Raw genomic sequence first — 15,435 nt, 5'->3', positions numbered from 1 at the left:
TAAATTTAAGATGAAAAACAGATTTAAATAATAAAAATATTTCTAACCATACCACTTCACAATACCAAAAGAAGCAAAATTCAATTGAAAACAGTGGTTCATGAGATGAACAAATAAAAGCCTTGCTGTTTTTATCACATATGCAAAATAAAATTTTTGGCATCGCCTACCTTTTCTTTTTAAGAATGTTCCTTCTAGGACCAGCATAAGAGTTCAGAGATATTGTACAGCAATAAAAAATAACGAACCTGAAAGTTCCATGGCTGAAACCAATCCATGAATCAAATTAACTCTTGGAACATACAGTACTCTGTTCTCCTAAAATAAGTACTAGGAAGTGCTTAACATTATCCTTCTAGTGCTTTTCTTTCTTTAACTGTCAGAGGATCCTGAGAAAAATGTCTACGTTATTTAAATCTGAACAAGTGTATTCACCATAGATGTCAGAGGATCCATGAATTGGTGGCTATCAAGCAACAATTTTGGCATTGAATAAATACCGACCTATAGCTCTAAAAGAATAGTATCACCCTTTTACTTGTAATCTGCGTTGGAACCTTGAAGATGAGTAGGAAAAAGAAAGATTTGATAAGAATGTTAATGGTTACAAGGTGATAACTAAGTATAAATTACTAAACAAGATTGGAATCCCCATAAAGCAATGGGACGTATATATTATCCCTATTGGAGGAGCTGCAGCTGACTATAGAAAAGGGATCGTTCTTCTTTCTTTTCTTTCTTTTCTTTTTGTTTTCCTGCTTTTCCTAACTCCCAAGTCTTCCTGGTTATGGAGTCCACTCATGTTTCTAACGTTTCGTATTCAGTATTCACACTTGAGAGAGCTCCAAGCACAAAGCTTATAGCCGATCCTTCTGGTTTCGAGGGGCGGTTTACAGAAATTGAAAGAAGAAGCATAAAAGGATAATATTCCCCTAACCTATAGTTTGGTTAGAATTCCATAACAGAAAGTGTAGATATAGAAAAGATGTAAACTTATTGAGTTAAAAAAACAAAAATAAAGACATAAAATAAATTGCCAAGTGTTTTTTATTTTAATTATTTGGCAGATCAAGATCTCATACAGATCAGTCAGAGAGGCTATGAGAAAGAAAGATTATCTTGAATGCACCTCTCTATACATGAATAACAAGCTTAAAACCTAGAGAGACGTGTAGTGTGAAGTATGGAAGTTGACTCTACAATGTCTTACCACTAACACAAAAGAAAAATGATGAAACAAGTTTTCATCCATAATAGATTAAAAGTTATTTCCAAAATATATAAAAATAGATAGATAGCTGACCACTGAGACCTGAAATGAAAACAAGAAACAAGTTTCCACCATAATAATAATGTCATATCATATGATACTGTTGTGAGTGCTTGATAAGGTTTTTCGTTGGCTTCCTATCCACAAGCACCACATAAATGTTATGCGTCTCATTATCCCAATTTTATAAGATTTTTTGACTCTTGAAAGACTAGTGGTTAATGACTGAGATCAAGCTAGGTTGTCGTCAACAGAATTATATACATATGAGCATAATAAGGTTGGGAAAGTTGGGAATCAAGTAGAGAACTAATGTCGTGTCGTTCCAAGTAGCTAGAAACCATGCTTCTACAAGCAATGCACCCTGTATACTTGCTCTAGTGTTTGACACATCCAAGGACTAACACTCTGCAACTAGACAATGGTGAAGTAAAATGCGATACACAACATCAACACGTTAAATGAGAATTATCAGTGAATAATATAAAAATATTTTTGAGACATTCATCTAATAACTTAAAACAAGGTTTTTTAATATAATATCATAATTTTATTGATTGAACAGTTTCAAGTTTGAATTTTATGATTATATTTTAATTAATAAAATTAAATATAAAGTAGTGTAATATAAAATTATTCTTGGAATTTATATCTAATAGTTTAAACTATTAGGTTGATTATAGAACCCTTTGTGTATTATAACATAATTATATAAAATCTAGCTAGCTTTTCATGGTGGGTTGTGACAAGTATCAATGGTGTTGCAATTCGCTGATGACAGGGAAAGAGATAGCTTAAATGACAAAGTGCTGTTCTTCTATCTTCTGCTGGGACACCATTGGTGCAAGCTTTAGGCAAAGATATAATTTATTCATAGAATAACCACTCTTAAACTATAGTGGTAAATGAAGTCAGTGTCAATTAGGTATTAGGTTATCGGGAGAATTTCTTGCCTAAACACATCCTAATGGAAATGGAGAAGTGGATCATTTGTAGAATATATGACCTCTTCAGATGCTTTGATAGCATGTGTTCATGGAAATTTAAGATCTGTCCACTAAATAAAGGTTTGGATGCATGCGATTTGCATATTTCTTACCTCTATCTTGCCCAAATTCATGTGATAATTAGTTCCGTATATTTACTTAAAAAAACATCTTGTTATCCCTTTCATTTATCAACATCAAAATAAAAAAAATAAAAAAAAATAAAAAACAAAGTTCCCTTGCTATTTAAACCAACATCTAAATCATATCTTATAAATTATAATTTATAAAATTTACATCGGTTCAATAACTCGTTTCTACCAACTCAGTACCTAAACATATCCAATTTAAAAAAAAAAAAAAAAATTAATTCAATTATAAATTTAAGTTGACTTGCAACGTGATTAACTTGACTAAAACTGTTAATTTTTTAAAATAATATATTTTTTTTAAATTAAAATAACATTATTTTAATTTTTAAAAAAAATTGAGTTAAGTGACATATAAAGTTAGGTTTAAAACTATATCATAACAATTGAAAGGCGCCTGTGTTTTGGAGGCTGGTGTTAAGTGGCCTGATAACGCAAATTGGTTAGTTGAGGTTTGGTCCAATTGGTTTCTTCCAGTCAGAAGCCTGATTAACTAGTTTGGACCTAATATTCTGCAGGTTTCATATGACCAGATATGTAATTTTAAACATCCATGGCTACAGTATATGAAGATAAGCAAGCTATGCATTGCGATGTGGAAAACAGAACTTTTTATTTCCTTGACAAAATTCGAATTGCTTACATAAAGCATCTTTTCTACCTTCACAAGGCATCAACAATATTTTATGCCTTGTGCCATCACCACAGCTACCACCACTGCTAGTGTTATTACATGTCTTATTCCCACTAATACTTGTGGGCTCGTCAAGAACGACAAAGTTATGTTCCATGCTAAGCGAAGCTATCTCCTCCCCACTATTCTCAATGGATCCATTGGCATATGCCATGTTATGATCCTCACTGCAAGAAACCATTTCTTGTTCTTCGCTACTTTTGTTGCTTCTTATCGTGGCCCAAGCATCATCCCATGTCGACCAGCTGTGTGCTTTTCCATTGCCTTCAGTCAATTGCTTGATTCTTTCGATTGGAGAGACCAGAGAAGTATTCTGGTTCGAATCCCAAGTTGTCTCCAACTTCTCCACTGAGTCCCACAAGACTTGATCCAGAACACATGTTGGAGTGTCCGCTTTTGAGCTATTGTTTTCCTTTAAAATAAGATCTGGCTCTTCAATAATAAAATCATGTTTAAGTAATTCACTGGCTGACCACCTTTCCACTGGGTCCCTCTTCAAGCACTTGCTCAAAAAGTCCCTTGCTTGCTTAGACATGAAGCTTGGAATCTCTGGCGCGTTGCCCGAAAACCCAATCTGGTAAAGAGCTGAAACGGGGTCTGAGACGTTCACCCATGGAGCCTGTCCGGTGGCCATCTCGACAATGGTACACCCGACAGCCCATATATCAGCAGGGAACCCTTGGTGCTCAGCACGCGCCACTTCAGGGGCCATGTAAAGTGGTGTGCCTGCAATTGTTGCCGTCGCGCCCCAATCTGCTTCCGACACCTCATCAACCCGCTTAGCACAACCCAAGTCAGCGATTTTTGCCCCGTCACTAGTGACCAAAATATTGTGACCCTTGATGTCACAATGCACTATGCCATTACAATGAAGATACTCGAGGCCGAGCAAAATTGTCCGAGCATACAATCGGATCATGTCCTCGTCAAGACAACCTCCGCCCTCCCGAATTGCATCGATAAGCGTGCCACCGGATGCATACTCCAAGAAAAGATTGTACAAGACCTTACCATTCTCATTAGTAATGTCGCACCCCTTGTATGCTACAATCTGCGGACACCTTAATGTTGAAAGAACAATTTGCTCCTTTTGAAGAGACTCCGATTTTGATAGCTCAGCTGACTTCACCGCAAAGACTTGACCGGACCGGTTGGCCCTGGCCATCGAGACGGTGGCTGATGAGCCACGGCCAATGGTTTGGCCTCTAGTCCAGTGCATTTTGGAGAGAATGGGGGGGTAAAAGATTTAAAGGATGTGTATTAAGCTGAATTGTTTGTTATGGTAGCTAGCCATTGCAAGCTTCTATATATAGCACCTATAAAAACAGTTATGTGGTTGGCTTGGTACGTTTGGCTTTAAAGCAAGAAACATTGCTTTCTTCATTCAACTTTATTTTTTACACATTTTGTGGTCAATGGGCGGCCGCCGTTACTTCCTCTCTCTAAAGGCAAAGCTCCCAGGTGTCGGAAGCTGGTGGGTTGCAAGCAAATTTGGCCGGTTTTGGAGGCCACTTGCTTAATCTTAACGCTGAGCTCATTAGCTTAATTAGCTATGGAATGATGCCTTGTTCACGAGATATCACGTGAGCACATGCATGCTTTGTGCTGACATCTTTTGTTAATTATGAGCGTGGGATCATACAATGGATGGTATATTCCATACTTTAGAGAGGTTAATTAGAGGATAAGAGTTTGTAATACAGAGTAGATTAGTTTAATCTCCATTGCTAATTGACTTTTGAAAGTCTCTAATGGTAGTGGACAATGAATGTGAAGGTAAATTAACCTCTAATAATGCTATGATATTGAGATACCTTGAACCTACCAAGTTGGGAATTTGTTATTAATTTTGAAGCAAAAGTCAATTAGTGCTTTACTTATAATGACTGTCGACTCATGGATTAAATGCTAAATAGGTCAAGAAATATTCTTCTTTAATTACATAGTAGCATGACTTAATCCTACAACTAAGAGGTGTTTGGTAATGTGGTATAAATTATTTTTATAAAAATAATAATAATAATTTTTTTAATATTTTTTTAATATTAGTAAATCAAAATATTTAAAAAAATACATGAAAAACATCAATTTTATATTTTTTAAGCGAAAACATGTTGAACTTAAAAACAACACCTCCTAAGGATCAAAGTAGTGGTTGTTGAAATTAGTAAGTTATGTCAATTGTTAGAATATCACAATCTAATAATTCAAAAGTAAATTATATATTGTAGATTTTCAAAGTCATGTTAGAAACTTAGATAACTTCAAGAGTGAATTATCGTATATTGTCAAACTCATGTTAGGAACTTAGATAACTTGTAAATGCATTGTCGATGACTAGATCCTCATGGGAAAAAAAATGATAGATTAAAATATGGGCATTTTCTACAATTCCTTTGTCATTACTCTTAATTTTATTTTTTAAGTAATAGTGTTTAAAATCTCTTGATTATTGATATCAAGTGTTTAATTAGTAACAAATTAAATCTTACATTTTATGTATTAATTTAATTAATTTGGTTGATAGGATATTTCAATATTTAGAATTTTTAGCTAGTTCTATCAAGGTTATAATTCATTATTTTCCATCAATTAATTTATTCTTAATTATGACCATATTGATTCCAAAGAAAAGAAATTGCTTGCTAGCTCTTGAGTGAAATCACCAGAATATTTGAATGGATGATCTAAGGCATCATAGCCTTAGCCAAACCTACAACTCTAGACGAAGCAATTTGTTGCTTTCCTAGCTTAGAATTGTAGGTGAAGTATACAAGAAGAATCCACAAGGCATTGTTCAAGGCACCTAAGAAAAGCAAATGCAAAAGAATGAAAGAAAGCTGCAACCAATTCCCAAGAAAAGCCAAGAATCTATCTATCCGACGTTCCTTTCAAGTAACACAAACTACTACGTTGCTTTCTTCATGTGCCAGCCACCTATTCCTTGGCTTCACTCACTCCCTTTCACCTCTTCCAGTTTGGCTTTCGGTAAAAGGTTTGGGACCCATTCTTTCTGATGCAAAGATCAAACACTTCGGTGCGTTGAATGGATAATCGGTGTAAAGTAGCATAAAGTGGAGTAAAATATCCTTAAACAACAAGGACATACGTTTGAATTTCTTGAAGAAACACTGTGATTGTTCACGACTGTTACCTATTTTGGACTCTTCCTCCCTGCTGCTGCTGCTGCTTTGAAACCCCACTCGGAAAAAGACATCAGATTTTGATTGCTTTCTTTCCCAGGAAGGATTATTCATTTTCACTAGGGTTTTTTCTTAGATCAAATATTGGGAAATTAAAATGGGCTCATAGAATGTTAGTTATATTGTTTGCAAGTTGTTGCCGAAGGTGAGATAGAGAGCTACCAACTGGTAATGGTAAAGATCACACAGATGTAGTTTTTATGTGCTGACAAAGTTTGCGGGGCAGCCGGCGCCCGTCTTTAACATTACATGCTTTTGGTGAGAAAAAAAAGGTTAAAAAGCTAGCGAAAGAATAAAGTATGAGGTAGGAGATGATTCGCCTGCTTTGCGACCCTAATTCAATTTTTTTTAAAATAAATAAATTATATTTTTGATTTTTTTTTCATGTATTAATATTAAATATAAATTTTAAAAAAAATTAATTTATTTTCAAGTAAAAAAATATTTTAAAAAGTAATCATTATTATATTTCTAAATACAAACTAAAACTGAATGGGTTGTTTAAATATATCCTTTGATATATATTGTTTTTAATTATTTTATCCCAATAAGGGATAACATTTTACTGATATAGCTGGTAGGTCAAGCTGATACATAGTTAAATTAGACCTTGGATTAATATGAGTTAAAATAAAAATAGAAAAGAAAATTTAATTGACCTAGTAACTAATTAGAAACTTGAGTTGGCCTGATCGACCCGAGCCTAATCCGATTAGAACTCGATTATTAACTGATTGACTTTATATCTTTAATCAAAACAATGTTATTTAGATTTTATTTTTTTTTTTTGGAAAAAGATTTTGGAGATAATTGGTTATTATATTTTAAAACAATAATATAGAATCTAAGAAAGTAGATTAATTCTTAAATTTCTTTATGGAATGGTAGGAAAATGTAAAGTTGGCAATGCTCCTAATAATTTTCACGAAAACCAAGCCACCAACAATGTAGCTACCTATCATGCTTAGAATGGAAGTTGGGTCCAAATTAGACAAGAAAATTACATTAACTAATGTATCCCTTCTGTTATGCTTTCGTGTTTTTTTATTACAAAATTCAAAAAGTTACATCAATGTCATCCCTCTTTCTGTTGTTGATCATGTCATTGTCATCAAACCAAAGGGAATTGAATATCCATGTATAATTTGTTCTCCACTTGCATGCGAGTGAGATCCACTTGACCTTTGATCATTAAATCAATGTCCCACTTGTTTAAGTGGCAATGTCTACATTGAAACTGTGGTTGAAATGAAAAGGCATTGTTTCTTTATGTTTTTTCACTCTAAACATGAAAAGAATTTAATTTTAGTTAATAAGAAATTAAAGATTTCCCTTATCATCATACATGCCATCAAAAAAACACTAAACTAAACTAAACGTGCATGGTGCATCATTGTTCTTAATTGACCATGAAAAGGCAGTGTGATGTGAATTTTTATTTTTATTTTTTATTTTTGGCCAGAAGAAAGTAACGGGAACCAAGTGGCCCTTTTGTGGTTTCCATGCGAATGATCTTAATTCTTCGTTCTTGGACTATTCAATGGCCACAGGAGGTGCTGGTGCTATTAACTGTTAGAAAACGCATTTCGCAGGCCTTTCTTTGCCCTCCTAGCACCATTCCCTTCTTCACCGGCCAAGTTCTCCACTACCATGAAAAGAGCCACCAAAGTTGGCGGTTGAGGAGGAAGCACGAGTGCAGGCACTCAGATGTTTGGTGACCAAAAGAATATGCAAATGAAGGTGGGCAACTCATGTCAAGCATAAAGTAGGACACTAGAGACTTTTCTTTGACAGGGACTGAGTGAACGTTAGTGAGCAAGTAAGACTATATTGCATAACGATGCACAGAAACATTGGAGAGCAAATAAGACTAGACAACTAGATGTGGGTGAGTAGATAAGCCTGGACATGACTATATGAGGTGGTGGAGGAAGAGTAGAAAACAAATTTCTAGCTAATCCTAAACGCACACCAATCACATGCAAATGCATTGGTCAAGTCATATACCAAACGCTGCCCAGTACTAGATTCCATGTAAGCTAGACTACCACTTTCCATGCCCCCACAAAGCTGTATTTGAGCCTGAAATCTTTGGTGAAACTAACTAAATAAAAAGCGACTAGAAACAATTATCCTGGTGGTGAAGTTAAAAGGAAGGTAAGGTTTGATAACAGCATAAACCTAACAGATTAAAAACTTTCCAATCTGTGGACCTGTAAATGACAATTATTAATTATATGCCTGAAGAGCAGTAGTCATTTCATGAACCTGGTGAAAATGTATTAATGTAACCTAACACAACCTAACACTCTTTGGCTCCCTCTTTTCTAAGGATAGATAGGAAATAACCCGGACAAGAGTTTGGATAAGAACTGCATGCATCAAGGGGAAAAATGGCCATAAAGCACTTACACAGCATTCAATTCATATGGCATTTTATACTGTATCAACCTGTAATTGATAAGAAGCAAGCAAGCAAACGAATATTTACAATAACATCTGTTTAATTTAAGTAGGGGCCAGAACCTTCATATTTTTCTCCAGTGACTCCCATCACCTTTTGAAAAGTACATTACATATTAGTTGATACGAGGTGGAAGTATGAGACAGGCCCCAAACAATATCCTTTAAGCTGCCTCAGCAAATCCAACTCTTAGCTTTCCAGAATCAAAGACAGTGTGGTAACGACCCATGAAAATATCTCCCAGTATCCTGAATTGCCCAAGATCAATAGGTAAGACTCAAAGGATCATATGACCATCTATGACTACGGGATGAAGGTTAAAAACAAGTGAAACATGTTTTTAGGATCATTAAAAAGGTTTGTTGAGAATATGATGTACCAGAGAGGTCCACGAGGAGGAGGTATATCCAAAGCAGTAAAGCCACTGATGCACTGGGCAGCTGAACCCTGGCCAACCTTGAGAATGTACTGATCACAAACCAGGAAAAAGGCATTAGTTCTATGAATTAATATGTATGCTTGATGTAGTACGTTAAAGGGGTATTGTTTCATGCAATAGTAAGTGGTGTCGTTAAAGGGGTATTGTTTCATGTAATAGTAAGTTGTGTTGCATATTCAATAGGAGCACTTCATGTGTAAATGGAGGAAAAGTTAGGCCGTGTCCAAGTTCCTTATGAGCCTATTGTCGGACTATGGACTATATTACTACAGATATACAAATTTAGACTACAGCTATGCATCCAAACATAATGACAAGACTAAAATCAGTGCTTAGAAGGAACTTAGTGACAGTCAATCAAAACATCACACAATTTTGTAACTCTTAGAGCAAACAAATAAATGTCACTGACACCTCATTATTAAGATGATTAGCTGGTTGCATTACTAACTTGTGCATTGCAACAAATCCAATAAACAGTTGGGGTGGGGGGGGGGAAGCATCAATGGTAAGACTTGAGTTCAGATACAATACCTCCTCTGGAGCGAGCTCAAACTCTTTGCCTCCAATTGTGAAGGCAACCCTGGGCATGGAAGGAACACTTTCACAGTCAACAGCTGATTCTCCCATTGGGTTTGGCATTCTTTCACAAAGCTGCAAGAGTATCGTGGGTATCAGCAAGAGAAGCATATTGCAAAGGCCCAAGAAATTATTAAGGAATGATGCATGTATTATCACCTCATTGATTAATATATAAAGTACTAATGCATTTAATTCACCTGACTCGCATAGTCCAAAATACGATCTTGTGTCTGGTTCTGCTTCAGCTGGCTTCGCATCCAGACAACTGCCATTTCACAAGCAGAGCACATAGCATCACCAAGAACACCAGATGACTTGTCATTGCCCTCATCTACCACGCTCTGAATGCTAATGCTAAGCAAAATTACAAACCACTAAGTTAACTCCCTATCCACAGCACAAGGTAAAACTTTCTACTGACAAAAGCAGTAGCATGCATGGCAGCAAGAATTTGCTTCCATGAAAAGGGGTAATATACAGAAAGAAGGGGTGCACTTTAATGACTTTTCTTTGGCCTGTAAACAAAAAGGGGGCCAGTATAGAGGAGCAAAAATAATGCATCCAAGTAAAATTGTGAAAGCCTAAGCATGAGAAGAGAACACTTTAGACCCCAACCTTATGCCACGGGTTCCATCAAATGTGCAAAGTCCAATTTGAGAGCAAATCCTCTTTGGCTGTGCCTGTAAAAACATAGGCAGGAACACAAATAAATCCCTAAATGCTGACCACAACCATTGTCTCAGGTAAAATTTTATCAGCCATGGTTGATAGAGAACACTGAAATAAAAGTAAAGCTAGTTTTCACCTCAGAGAGTAGCAAATCCATTATGGCTTCCCCATATTGTGAAACAACAGCCTTGCATTGCTGGCTAACAACTCCAGAGGCTCCAATGGCTTGGTTTATCATGGTAATTATAGTCTGGAAGAAAAAGAGAGAGAAACAAACAAATATTTTAAGCATACGCAGATTGACAACAGAACTACAGATCTGCATCATAGAAGAATCTAATTTTTCCTCTAAATGATTTATATATAAAAAAATTATTTCAAAGCCTATGACAAGCTCAGTCTAGAAGTCTATTACACTGTTAGGTTGAACACATAAAAAGGTTACAAGAAAATCAAATTAAAAGCTACCATATGCAAGTACAATTCAAAGTCAGAATTCATATCAGATAATTGTATCAAGACAGGGGCAACAAAACACGAGAATGAACTCATCTTTAAATCCTCAAACCAACAGAAGAAAAATATCAACAGCTCTTTACTTTTTCATCCTTTTTGTTCTAGTCAATCCATAAAAATTCAACTCAAGGTCAATAAATAGGATAGTTAAACAGTTAGCTAGCAAAGTGTACCGAATAAGATATCTACAATTATTCATCCAACAAGCTGAAGCATTCTTGTGTTTTGTTCATACCGTTGGACCTGCCAACAAGGAAGTTCCAGAATCTGCAATTGCAGCACAACCGCTGGCACAATACCCTGAATAGAAGCAGCCTTAGGGTGATTAGACAATATAATGACAGGTAGTGTAGAATCATATGCAATATAGCACACACATATATAAAGACACATGGATACATGCTACATACAATATATCTTATTACAGAGCTTTGCTCTACTGGTATATTTGAGTTTCTATTTAAGAAGTAAAGGTAAAAAGAGAGAACTTACCAGTTGGTTTATCACCAATATGGACATCACCCATGTTGAACTATGAGCAAGAATTACAGTAAAACAAAATGAGAAAAATAATTGAAAAATATAGATAAAACATTTATTGAGAACTCATAAGAAAAGAAAAGGGTACAGCCAACCAACCTGCCAATAGCCTTTCTGTGTCACAGGAACAAAAGTGTGCTTGCCCTTGTAATGTTTCGGGTCCATCCCACCAAATACAATTTCGCCCCCTTCTTCATCCTCTGCATTGCGGTTAAGCCAGAAAGAAAATACTGGGTCCTTGATAAGACCATGTTTAATCATGTTGTCCCTGTTCAAAAAGCACATGTCACTCAAACACAAACCATAAAAAATGTTTAAATGGTCAATGAGAACTAAAAGATAAGACAAATACCAGACAGGCACAGCATCTCCCACTGAAATTTCTTTGAACCCAAGTCCCAATATACCATCAAACTTGGCCGCCAAAAATGTGATACTAGGCTCCTTAGTTGCCTCAATAAATTCCTTCAAATTCAAAAACAGCAGTGAGAACAGACTGGCTAATCACACCATGTAATAACATGCAAATAAGTTGAAAGACAACATTACCTGATCTTTCACAACCAGGCCACCAACTTCAATAGCGTCATTGCTGAAGAAACCAGAAATAGATCCACTGCCATAGCTAATTTCAGCACTTTTTCCTGAAAAAGAGAAAAAGAAAAAAACCCATATGATAGTTTCTCTGTCATACAGCTCATGCAACTGTGTGGTTTAAGATTACAGTGAAGGTATCATTAGTTCCTAACTAATGCTGGTATCTATAGAGATTATAGCTCATCATGGCAACCACATACCTAATCAACAAAGAAATTAATATGCAGCATTTTCATATTTACTTGGACCCAAACATTCTAGATAAACGTCCAATGTACCACATACAATTTAACAAGCTAAACTGTCTTCTCATGGATTGAATAACAAAATGCAGTTAAGAAATTGTTGATATTAGCAAGGAAAAACAAACCATTCTTCTTGTAGGTACTTGATTTTCCAGAGTCATACTTGGAATGGAAGTAACAAGCAACCTGTTTAGCAAAGTTAAACCATTAATAAATTTCCAACAATCAATTCCTAATCTCCTTCTTAAACAATAAAAAAATCTTCATTTGGTATGCACTCGTCAACATTAAGGGAACATAAACTCACCGATAAATAGCACTTAGATGATGGCACCCACAAATTGGAGCTACCAGTGTCAAAGATCACAGTGAACTTCTGCGGAGGAGAGCCAACACCAATCTCGCCATAGTACTGAGAATCCAGATAATTCTTCAATGCAACAATATCAGTATCCCCGGATTCTCCAAGATTACTGCAAAGATTATATTTCCTAATAGAAGCTCTCAAGGTCTCTTTGGAATCAAGCCGTGCAGCAATTCGGTTGTTCTTATCAAGTTTCACCTTTTTTAATCCTATTCTAAGCAAACCATCATTCGACGCGGATGACACAACAGCAAACAACAGAAATGAAAGAAACACAAACCCCACAATTGCTTTCAAGTTCACTCCCATGTTTACACCTATAAATTGATGTTAAAAAATAAAAAATCAAGCCCAATTCAGGAAACACAATAACCAATATAATCAATCAGATTAATCCAAAGTGATTAACACGCATTATCAAGAAGAAAGCTAATATCATGTTCAATAATCATAAATAAAAAATCTAACATAAAGTCATGAAATTTAACTCAAACAATAAGTAGTCTACTGTATGCAATGTCCTTGGCTCAAGCAACAAAGCTCATTTATTTAGTCAATCTTTACATTTCAACGAAGTAAAATAGAAAAAGATCAAAACTTTCAAATCCTTTATTTCCCTTCAAGTCCTCAACTACACCAACAAAACAGAAAATAACCAGCACCTAGCTCTTCATTTCAAAATAAAGAAAGAAACTTTATCGAAACCCAGTTCAGCACACAATAAAACAAACAAGTTGACGCAATTAAACTCTAATTATCACAAAATCTAACCAGCATTAATCTAACCACCACAAAAGCTATATATATAAAAAAAAAAAAAAAAAAAAAAACACTGATCACACAAAAAGAAACCAACTTTTTACGAAAAATATTCACAAAAACACATTAACAAAAAAAGGGTTATACAACAACAAAAAAAAAATATAAAGCTACTCACGGATTTTGATTTTTGAGAAGCAAAAGGAGATAGGAGAGAGAGTCACGGAGCGAGAAATGGAGCAGAGAAGAGAATATATAGAAAATAAGGGAGAGAAGTTACCTGTCAACTTGTAAAGACCCACAATAGACCAAGCAAAGCTACTTGGTATCTTTGGAAGGGTAACTTTTAATCTAGGCTGTTGAAGGTGTAGATGCTTTAAGGTTTTAGCCATTGATACTGGATAGGTCCAATGAGTCATGACCCCTTTTTGGTGTTCGTTGGTGGGTAATTTTTCATGTTCAACCCTATAATATGATATGTTCCACTTAAGTCCTTAAACTTTCTAGTGTAAGAACAATAGGCATCTTTCATTTAAAAAAAGATATTGTAGCGTTTAATATGAGAGATTATTATTATTATTATTTAATATTGCCGATGCCAAATATGTTGAAGGATCAAAATAATTCTGAAATCATTTAGAAATCAGTCAATTATATTGTTTAATATTGTGATAATAATTATTTTTAAAATATTTTTCTCATAAAAATACATCAAAAAATTACATATTTTATTTTTTAAAAATTTATTTTTGATATCAACTTATCAAAACTATTTAACAATACAAAAAAAAATAAAATTAGTAAACTTATTTCAGGAGACATTCCCGTTCTTACCCTTATTTCAAGGATTCAAAATAAGCAAAAATAAAGCATACAAAAAGGGATTCCGTACTTAGTTAGGAAGTTTAGCACAATCCATTACAGGTCGTTGATCTTAAAATGAACGGTGATTAAGGGGACGAGAAAGTTGGGATGTCGTTTAATGTGGTAGGTCGTGACGCAGGATGATGGATCATATGTGTCGCTATAGATGAAAAGCTTACGTGTCAGCGAAGCATGGGATTTGGTTGCCTCTTCTGCCACTACACGCTACGTTGTGATGAAAATGGTGTGTCATCTTCTTTTTTTAATAATTAATTTCTGAGTCGAAATAATTTATGTTTAATTATTACGATTCAAATTATATCATTAATGACCTTCAAAAATCAAATAAATACTATTTACTTCTTAATTCGTAATAAGCAAGTGATTATAAACAGCTAAATATATTTATATATTGTGATAATTATGAACAATCAAGTACATTTTCAATAAAAACTTAATTTCTTGTCACCGTAGAGAAGAAAAAATATATTGTTTAAATTATAAAAAGATATTTATAAATGGAGAAATTTTAATACATAAGTATTTATGCTTATTGCATCCTAAATATAATCTTGTTATTTCGTAATTTTCAAAAATAGATTTTTTTTGCATTAATTTATGATGTTGATGTTATAACTACTACCGAAAAACTTACAAGTAAACAAGAGAGATAAACACAAAAATGAGAAAGAAATAGGAGAAAGAAAATCTTTAAAAATATTTTTTTAATAAAAAAGAGAGTTTTTATCACCTCAAATATGATTTTTTTTTTCTTTTTATGTTTTTCTATATATCTCCTATACTATACATATAAATATAAATATTCAGTACATGATTTTATTTTATTTTTGTATTGCTGACTTGAAATAGCCATAATAAACCCCTTAAACAAGCCATCAAGAACTAGATCAATTGCATTCACAAGTGATTTATCTTCTTTTTTCTCTCTATTTACCTTCCCAAGAGCACGTCTTAATTAAATGATCATGTAGAAGAACACATTTTATAAAACAAACTTTGTCACGCTGCAAAATTGAGGGGTTTTTTTTTTATATAATAGTCGAATTTTATTTACAAGCAAATATATATGAGAT

At 34.4% G+C, this 15,435-nt stretch overlaps 2 protein-coding genes across 3 annotated transcripts; both read right to left on the bottom strand.

The window, feature by feature from the left end:
• Positions 1-2,858: 2,858 nt before the first annotated feature.
• LOC118050907 (mitogen-activated protein kinase kinase kinase 18) lies at positions 2,859-4,492 on the bottom strand. Its single transcript, XM_035061374.2, has one exon. It carries the CDS (start codon positions 4,316-4,318, stop codon positions 2,987-2,989), a length of 1,332 nt encoding a protein of 443 aa, XP_034917265.1. The 5' UTR covers positions 4,319-4,492; the 3' UTR covers positions 2,859-2,986.
• Positions 4,493-8,710: 4,218 nt separating this feature from the next.
• LOC118050908 (aspartic proteinase A1) lies at positions 8,711-13,887 on the bottom strand. 2 transcript variants are annotated; one of them, XM_035061377.2, is made up of 14 exons: positions 13,656-13,887; positions 12,662-13,035; positions 12,480-12,540; positions 12,062-12,156; positions 11,865-11,977; positions 11,612-11,780; positions 11,465-11,504; positions 11,208-11,272; positions 10,593-10,706; positions 10,403-10,467; positions 9,985-10,141; positions 9,740-9,859; positions 9,146-9,234; positions 8,711-9,014 (listed from the first exon to the last, which is right to left on the bottom strand). In XM_035061377.2, the coding sequence occupies exons 1-14, from the start codon at positions 13,867-13,869 to the stop codon at positions 8,930-8,932; spliced, it is 1,761 nt and encodes a 586-aa protein (XP_034917268.2). In that variant the 5' UTR covers positions 13,870-13,887; the 3' UTR covers positions 8,711-8,929. The 2 variants fall into 2 exon arrangements, with proteins under 2 accessions (XP_034917268.2, XP_034917266.1); XM_035061375.2 differs by having other exon boundaries at positions 13,758-13,887.
• Positions 13,888-15,435: the final 1,548 nt, after the last annotated feature.

The sequence above is a fragment of the Populus alba genome, chromosome 4 (genome assembly GCF_005239225.2).
Source record: "Populus alba chromosome 4, ASM523922v2, whole genome shotgun sequence".
Lineage (NCBI taxonomy): Eukaryota > Viridiplantae > Streptophyta > Magnoliopsida > Malpighiales > Salicaceae > Populus > Populus alba.
Note: the sequence above shows the minus strand (reverse complement) of the source record. Positions and strands in the feature narration are given on the sequence as shown.